This window comes from Conger conger, chromosome 2 (assembly GCF_963514075.1).
Source record: "Conger conger chromosome 2, fConCon1.1, whole genome shotgun sequence".
Taxonomy (NCBI): domain Eukaryota; kingdom Metazoa; phylum Chordata; class Actinopteri; order Anguilliformes; family Congridae; genus Conger; species Conger conger.
Genome location: NC_083761.1, coordinates 86,814,608 through 86,823,803, shown reverse-complemented (window position 1 = coordinate 86,823,803; position 9,196 = coordinate 86,814,608). Strand labels below are relative to the sequence as shown.

General features: G+C 40.4%; 2 protein-coding genes across 2 annotated transcripts in view; one reads left to right on the top strand and one right to left on the bottom strand.

Annotated features, from left to right (window-relative positions):
- Window positions 1-438: 438 nt before the first annotated feature.
- On the bottom strand, window positions 439-5,707 carry LOC133122629 (zinc finger protein 845-like). The gene is made up of 2 exons (XM_061232708.1): window positions 5,585-5,707; window positions 439-2,256 (listed from the first exon to the last, which is right to left on the bottom strand). The coding sequence occupies exon 2, from the start codon at window positions 2,221-2,223 to the stop codon at window positions 760-762; it is 1,464 nt and encodes a 487-aa protein (XP_061088692.1). The 5' UTR covers window positions 2,224-2,256; window positions 5,585-5,707; the 3' UTR covers window positions 439-759.
- A 2,163-nt stretch (window positions 5,708-7,870) lies between these two features.
- LOC133122604 (zinc finger protein ZFP2-like) overlaps window positions 7,871-9,196 on the top strand; it is a 29,476-nt gene continuing 28,150 nt past the window's right edge. Inside the window, exon 1 of the mRNA XM_061232658.1 lies at window positions 7,871-9,119. Within this exon, the coding sequence (XP_061088642.1) occupies window positions 7,923-9,119 (1,197 nt within the window). The 5' untranslated portion in view covers window positions 7,871-7,922. The remainder of the gene's footprint in view (window positions 9,120-9,196) is intronic.

Genomic DNA, 9,196 nt, shown 5'->3' with positions numbered 1-9,196 from the left:
AGTTCTTGTATTTGCCCAGCACTACGATACCCCGATTTGAGCCAGTGACTCAAAGTGCTTTACAGTGATGAGGTGGGAAACTCGCCTCAAGCACCACCGATGTGTAGCCCTCACCTGGATCATGCAATGGCAGCCATTTTGCAGGTTTGGAATTTAGCCAGGTTACCATGTTTACATCCACAGTTCATGATTTGTTTTTGTTATTTTTTGTTTACAAATGACACTGTCAATTACATCACAAATTATCAGCCTTCACACACAAGGTGAGATTTTTAAAATAACATTTTATATATAAAATAATAAAATGGACATAGCTTGCCCCAGACAAGATGCTCTTTTTCCAACTGCCTGTGTAAAATTTGATCAGCAAGGAATGTGTGCCTGGGAACTATACACTTTACTCGTATATACAGAGAAGGTTGAACAAAAAGAACATCATTACAACAACACTGGCCTACAAATCTCCCCCGATTAAGAAAAGCACCCAATTATGAAAAAATAACAGATTGTTAAAAAAAATAATAATACATTGGAAAACCAGCATACACAGTGGTCCCTCAAGACAGACAAATCTTCCAAAGTACATTTAAAGGCCTTGTAATTTATATTATCAGGTGTTTTATGAAACAATATGAAGGGATTTTTTTTTCATTGGATGAACACCTCCTACAAAAAGAGGCCTACGTCACAATACACACTTTCATAAATCATTTCCGACAATAATAGGCTTTTCATAATGATGTTTTAAAATTCTGTTCTTCAAGTCCAAACAAAAGGCTTTTCATCTGTATGAATTCCTAGGTGTCTTTTTAAATCTGACTTTGTAGTAAAACATTTCTCACACAGTGTACACTTGTAGGGTTTTTCACCTGTATGGATTCTCTGGTGGACATTTAAATTAGATACTGAGGAAAAGCACTTCTGACACTGACTACACTTGTAGGGCTTTTCACCTGTATGAATTCTCAGGTGGACATGTAAATTAGTTACTGAGGAAACACCCTTCCCACACCGAGGACATTTGTAGGGCTTTTCTCCTGTATGACATCTCCGGTGGTAATTTAAATGAGATATTGTACAAAAGCACTTCCCACACTGAGTACATTCGTGGGGCTTCTCACCTGTATGTATTCTCTGGTGGATATGTAAACTCGATATAGTGTAAAAGCACTTCCCACACAGAGTACATTTGTAGGGCTTTTCACCAGTATGAAATTTCTGGTGGCGATTTAAATGAGACTTTTTGGAAAAGCACTTCCCACACTGAGAACATTTGGCAGGTTTCTCATCTGAATGAACTATCTGGTGGCGATTTAAAAAAGTTTGTGTGGAAAAGCACTTCTCACACTGTGTACACTTGTAAGGCTTTTCACATGTATGAATTTTCAGGTGTTTATTTAAAACTGATTTTGTGCAAAAACACTTCGCACACTGTGTACACTTGTATAGCTTTTCACCTGTATGAATTTGTACGTGTACATTAAAGGCAGATTTGCTATTAAAACATTTCCCACACTGTGTACACCTGTACTTGTTTTTATCTGCATGAATTTCACTTTGTCTTGGAATCATTATACCATTTGTCAGTTTCTGGACAGTTCTGGTCTGGTTATTTTCATTGTTTATATTGCAGTCATGATTCAGGTCTCTGTATTGGGTTGACAGATGATGAATTTCTTCTTTTTTACAGTATGGGCTTGTCTCTTCTGCACATTGCCATGGTTCAGTCTGATCTTTGAGATCAACACCAGCTCCATCCATCACAGTGTTCATGAGATCACTCACTAAACTTTCACTACATTCACACTTCATTTGATCAGAATTAATATCAACACATTCAATATCCTGCAAGTCACTGATGTGTTCTGCCTTATGGTATCCTCCATCTTCAGCCTCTGTTTTGATTTGGTCAGGATGCAGATGGGTTTCATATCCCAGCTCTGTCCTTTCAGGGCTCTCCGTCTTAATAAGATCCCCAGTGTGGGTGGAGCCCAGATCCGCTTCTGTTTTTATCACTGATGTGTGTGTGTGGTGTCCATCACTGACCCTGCTGTGTGCTGTAACACACTCTGGCTCCAGTGTGTTGAGTCCTGGTGCAGCACACTCTGTCTCTGACTCCAGTCCACTGAGTTCCTCTTCTTTCAGTCTGATCCTGTGCTGCTCAGTGAGCTCTGGTAGTGTTGTCTCAGTGTCCTGCCTCAGACAGACTCCTGCCTGCATCATACTGCTGCTCAAAGGTGTGCAGAAGTGCAGCTCCTGGAGGGAAACAGGGGAAGGGATTTAGCCTGAATGAAACAAGTCCTACTACACTTTTAACAACAGGGATCATGTCTTTAATGTTTTGAGGCAATTCACACACTCTCTCTCACTCTCTCTCAAACACACATTTTATATATATATATATATATATATATATATATATATATATATATATATATGTGTGTACAGTACTGTGCAAAAGTCTTAGGCACCAGTATAACATTCTGTACAGATAAGATTTTTTCAAAAATAATTCAATGGAAGGTCCTAAATAAACGTACTATACATTTTACATTACATTTGAGTAATTTGGCAGAATAGTTCAAAACCGAATAAAATCAATATTTTCGTCAAGTCAAGTCAGCTGCTGCAGCTTGACCTTTCTTTACACTTTACACTTTCTTCACAGCCAATCCTGCAGATTCCTGACTGACCACAGGGGGGCGCTCTTGTATTATGAGTTGGGGGAAACCGTTCGGTCATTATCTTTTTATGCTTCAATACATGAGAATCAATTACTTCAGCCTAGCTTCATATTTGGCGACGCTAGCACACTTATTACCAAGGCTGAACATTGTCGGGTTTAACCAATTTTGAAAGAGAACATGGTCGCGACGAAAAGCTGGTCATACAAGAGAGTCTGTGTCATTTTCTTTGGTGCCATAAAGGAAGCAAATACGTTCCTTTATTGCACCAAAGTTGCTCCGAGTTTCTGCAGCAGAGACCGGACAAGTCGTTGAGTTGGCGTGCAGCTAAAGGCTTCACTTTCTCCTCATTAGGTTCTATTTCAGGTGGGAGTAGGCTGGATGAAGATAAAATGAATAATCTTGCGGAGTCCTGAATACCGATTAACCATTTATTGACCCTGAGCTCATGGGAAGTCAGTTCACCTACGCAGACGATTCCGAAGTTCCCGAACAAAGACAGACATATATGTATAGCTGCATATCTTCTCCTCGCATTTGCTAACGAACCAATGCATCACAATGACACCCTGCCGCTGGCCATTGAACAATTCCGGCAAAATTAAGCTCGTTTCATACTCAGTTCCTATCACATATGCTAGGGGGCACTCGTAGACCACTTGTAATAAAGTTACAAGGTTGTCCATGAACTTTCCCTTCCATATTCCGCTAGCCCCTGAATGACCATGTCCATTGTTCCAGCTTGTCCTGGGGTCGTTATGGCCGGTTCCCATCCTATGCGATGCGAACGTCCTTCAACTCAGGTAGTCCTTGGGCCAAACCCCAAAATTGGACGATTTGGTACCATCTGGGTTATCACCTCCTAAAGGTATGGACTGCTTTCGTTCAAAACCGGAGTTTTGCCAAAAAAAAGTCCCCTGCCATATTTTGCCCCCCTTCGCATGATTCGCTTGTAGGTCGGGCTGTGTAGAGACCAACCCCGAGTCGATCAGAGCTTCCTACGCTGAGCTCTGGTAACTTTCCCGCACCTACCGCACAATACCTCCGGAAAACCGCAAAAATTAGGCATTCACGGGTAGGGGGTAGGTGCGGGAAAAGTGACCATAGCTCGGCCTAGGAAGGTCTGATCGACTCAGGGTCCTGTCGTGTTCAGGAGACTCAGGCGCATAACAAAAACTGCAGGCTCATGTCTCTAGCACCCCCACAGCCCGACCTACAAGCGAATCATGCGAAGGGGGGCAAAATATGGCAGGGGACTTTTTTTGGCAAAACTCCGGTTTTGAACGAAAGCAGTCCATACCTTTAGGAGGTGATAACCACTAATAAACTGCCAAACCAAAAGGTCTATCATATCAAAACATAATCTAGGGATGTATAGGACTAAAAAAATCACATCTAGAATTTGCCCACCCAGATGGTACTGAAAAATGGTTTGGCCCAAGGACTAAGGGAAGCTATCCACCCAAGTGAACGGTGCCGCTACAGCTAACTAGCTAACTAATTAGCACCCCCGGCCCAGGAATCGAAAAGGAATCGTGGTTCTGTTCCCCTGTGCCTCCCAACTGCGGCCCGGAGACAGAAGCAGGGAAACGTATGGCCCTGAAAACAAGTTTAGCTTGATTCACGTCGTCTGTGAAGTTCTAAAACGCATATAAGTTGATGATTGTTTTGTCACCGCAGATGTTCTAAAATATGGAACCGTTGTTGCAAAAACAGTGGTATCGTAAAATAGTTCATACAATTGGAATCGTTAATTGTATTGCTTTCAGTTAAAAAATAATATAAGGGAAATAAGCGCATTCTGGTCGTGAGGCAAAAGGGATTAAACAGGATTCCTTAGTATTTTGTATTAGAATGACTTTGTCCTCATTAGGCCCATTTCTTGTACATGTCAGTGTGAACGTTATTAAATGTGCAGTTGAAAAGGCGCAACGTAGGCTATCCAATCTCCTGGAATGTGATCTATCATTGTTCCGGTCACTAAACCTACGGTTAAAAGAGAGGACAATTTTTCAATGAAAAATAAAAGACTTATCCTGGAACTTTGCATTATTATAACACCATTTTTATATACATATACAAATATTTTTAAAATATTTATATAAAAATATTTATATAAAAATATTTATATTTAATTCTATATATAAATAAAACCCGAAGAATTCCCGGATTTTTTATAAAAAATAAACTCAGCAAATTATAAGCCTCGATAGCACGGGAAATCACAGGAAGTTTAGACTGGAAGTTCTGAAGTCTAATTGCTAATAGCTTCACGGAACTCTAAGGACCTTCACCCTTTGGCGTGGGTGTCGGCGTGGCGTGGGTCAAACAAACTGCCCGTTGATATCGAAAAGATTCAATGAAGGTCTGCAACAAACAAAGTTAAAGAGGGTCCAGTTCCACTTCTGCACTGACAGGAATGGGTCATCCGACACAGTGTCTCCCACACATACTCCCCCTTACGTTTGGTTCCGGCTAAACCAGCCTCGTCTGTTTTTGTTGATATAAAAATAATAAATTAAATAAATAAATAAAAATAGCTGCCCGACAGCAAGCGAATCTGGGTCGGATGTGCCACAATTCTGGCTCAAAGTCAGACGGTACCGGCACAGAGTCGCTAACCGGGTAGGCCACATAGCAAACGACTACGGAGCAGATCTGCGGCAAATCTTGACCGAAGTCAGCCGGAATCGAGTCTTTAAACCCCTTAATTGTACTGACCATCTCACAAAGAAGCAACGTTGGACCAGAACGAAATTTTCAAACTCAAAAATTTCTACAATTACGCGTGTTTTTGCTGGTACTGCCAAATTAGTGAATGCAATACGACCTGAAACTTCCTGGTAAACAAAACGATCAGAGCTGTTTAAAACGTCGTGTCTATGGAAATAAAAACGTACCTCTTCGTCGATGACTCAGAAAATTAAACCAAAAAATTTTTGATTTACTGAATGAACTGTGCTTTTCGGCGACGAACGATAACCACACGCGTGTTACACAAGTGGAATCATGAAATGAGTAAAGTTTGCTGGACGTTACAATAACAAACGAAATTCCGGTGCAGTTTATTGGAATGAGCTTCAAAATAAAAGTACGAAATCACGATAGGATGATTTCTAATGTATTGCTATGCCACCTGCAATCAGGGTTTTTTTTAGATCCTGTTTGAATTTTCTCATTGATAATAAAATAAAATATATGCAATATCTACATTTCTATTGACCTGCCATGTCTCAATTTTACTCAAAGCACTCCCCTCCCACGGGGCTGTGTCTTGTGTGTCAGACATACAGTGCAGTCTGTAAGTATTTGGGCACCATTACAATTTCTATTATTTTGGCTCTGTCCTCCTGCACATTGGATATGAAATGGAACAATGCATATGAGGTTAAAGTGCAGACTGTCAGCTTTAATTTGATTTAATTTCATTTTAATTTCATATTTTACTGTCAGCTTATACCTGCACTTTTGAATACACCTGATTCATCAGAAACATCTGAAAATATACCTGTCCAATTACTTTTGGTCCCCTAAAATTAGGGGGAACTTTTCTGGTATCCATGTTTTGTTTTGACTGCTTGAATGCTGGTCGTAACATGTATAAAAAGGAATTTAATTCCTACACAGATTTTCCAGGATAGATGTGAATACCCTCAAATTAAATCTTACAGTTTGCACTCATATTCTCAGTTTCATTATAAGTCCAATGTGCTGGAGTACAGAGCCATAAGAAAATAAATTGTGCCACTGTCCAGCCGCTTTTAGTTAAAAAAACAAAACAAACCCAGGTATTCAGTGCATTCAACAACAAACAAGTGCTTCAACAAAATCAGCACCAATTGTCGCTAGGAACAAATAGGAGTATAATTCATGGACTGTTGTGCTTAATCACTTTGGCCCATCACAGAAAGAGCGTGTTTGCTTTTACTTCAACAGAGGTTAGAGGACCTCCATTCATTGACTCTAACTCTAACTCCTTCAACTAGACCTGACAGTCAGTCTGAAGTTCTCCATAGGTCTTTATTTCTTCTGCATATCACCCTATCACCCTCAGATGCCCTGACCCAAGTAGCCTGAGTTTATGTTAGCTCTAATGCAGGTAGTGTCAGGCTGTGCTCAAACCGAACACAGCCTCAGTCTGGGAGGTCCTTTGAAAATAAAAACGCGCTTTTATTTTGAAATTTAGTATAAAATGCAACGGAAGCATCTTTTTATCGCGCGAGCTTCCTTCGCCTCACCATGCTCTACTGCACTCGCATAACTTTATGTAATGCTGATCTCCGTATTACACTTTCCGGCTAATACACATTTAGCACCCACTTGGGGTCCTCCACCTCCGTACATCCGTTTGCATTACATCCAGTTGCAGTTGCATTACATCCGATTTTTAAAATAATTCGTTTTCTATTCAGGGTAAGTATTTTCCCCATGCGTCGCTTTAACGTTAACTGCTCTGTTTGTAATTTTTTTGTAAAATATCTTTTTGTAAATTAGTCAGTCGGTTGTAGCCGTGAATTGTAGCATGTCATTCTATAATTCATTTTAGAGTTATAAAAATGCGTAAGTTACTGGTCCAATGTTATTTCTCTATGAGATGGTCAAAAAGATTATAGTGGGATGAAGATATCGCCCTATACAATTGGCTACAGTGGCGTCACTTTGTAAGACTCCGTGGAACGTGAAAATCAATTTGGTTGTGTGTAACACCTGTGTTTTGCTGTAATAACTTGCATTGTAATTCAGTTCATTTCTTTTCCGTTATGCAGCCATATTATGAATCCCCGACAATGTTTGTAAAGTAAACGGTGCCTTGGAACTGTGATGTGATTCTGTGAGAATAATGCCCGACAACGTGGGAATGCAAGATTAGCCGAGAGGAAGAAGCGCATCTTCACGCAAATCAACAGGATTCTTGGAAACGAGGAGGGACAAATATACTGGAGACTTCAAGCAGGTAATATATTTATTTATTAGTGCAAACAATGGCATCAATACTAGCCATATCGCTTTTCTCGTATTCAAAGTATACCAAGGCTGAGAAGATATTTGGCGATTGGTAGGCTATGTATCCTTGTGAGAGGGAATACACTCTACTTTCTACATTTTAGTCATTTATCAAATACTTTTAATCCAAATTGATTTGCAAGTTCATAAGTTCCTAAATGAAGAGCAGCAAATCCATATTTAGAAAAACACGTAGAGCAATCACTTTTTTCCCTCACTGCCAAAATTGTAGTCATGAACTCAAATACTGTCATTAAATATTTAATAGACTGCACACCTTTGAGCAGCAGTATGATGCAGGCAGGAGTCTGTCTGAGACAGGACACTGAGACAACACTACCAGAGCTCACTGAGCAGCACAGGATCAGACTGAAAGAAGAGGAACTCAGTGGACTGGAGTCAGAGACAGAGTGTGCTGCACCAGGACTCAACACACTGGAGCCAGAGTGTGTTACAGCACACAGTGGGGTCAGTGATGTACACCACACACACACATCAGTGATAAAAACAGAAGCTGATCTGGGCTCCACCCACACTGGGGATCTTATTAAGACGGAGAGCCCTGAAAGGACAGAGCTGGGATATGAAACCCATCTGCATCCTGCCCAAATCAAAACAGAGGCTGAAGATGGAGGATACCATAAGGCAGAACACATCAGTGACTTGCAGGATATTAAATGTGTTGATGTTAAATCTGATCGATTGAAGTGTGAATCCAGTGAAAGTTTAGTGAGTGATCTCATGAACACTGTGAGGGATGGAGCTGGTGTTGATCACACAGACCAGACTGAACTTTGGTACTGTGCAGGAGATTCAAAAGAAATGCCTGATCTGCTGCATCTGACTCAATATGGGGATTTAAATCCACACTGTGAAATAAAGAATGAGAATGATCTGGCTAAATTTGTCCAGAAAATAATAAACGTTAACAAAAAACCTACTAATTTCCAGAGAACAAATGTGATAACGGAACCCATAATGCATAACTCCGTTGTAAATTCGAGCCTTTTGAACTTCATTCCTAGAAATGAAGCGGAAATTAATACTGTTGCAAAGCTGTACAAATGCATGCAGTGTCAGAAGGGTTTTAATACCAAATCTGATTTAAGTAGCCACCAGATAATTCATACAGGTGAAAAGCCCTACAAATGCTCTCAGTGTGGAAAGTGCTTTAATGCCAAATCTAGTTTAAATAAGCATGAGACAATTCACGCAGATGAAAAGCCCTACAAATGCCCTCAGTGTGGGAAGTACTTTTCCTGTCCAAGTTCTGTATCTCGTCATCAGGTGATTCATACAGGTGAAAAGCCCTACAAATGTTCCCAGTGCGAAAAGTCCTTTTCTGAAATGTCTAATTTAAGTCGCCATCAGAAAACGCATACAGGCGAAAAGCCCTACAAATGTTCTTGGTGTGGGAAGTGCTTTTACCAAGTATCTAATTTAACTCGCCCTACAGCCCTACAGGTGTTACCAGTGCGGGAAGTGCTTTTCCAGAAAATACCATTTAA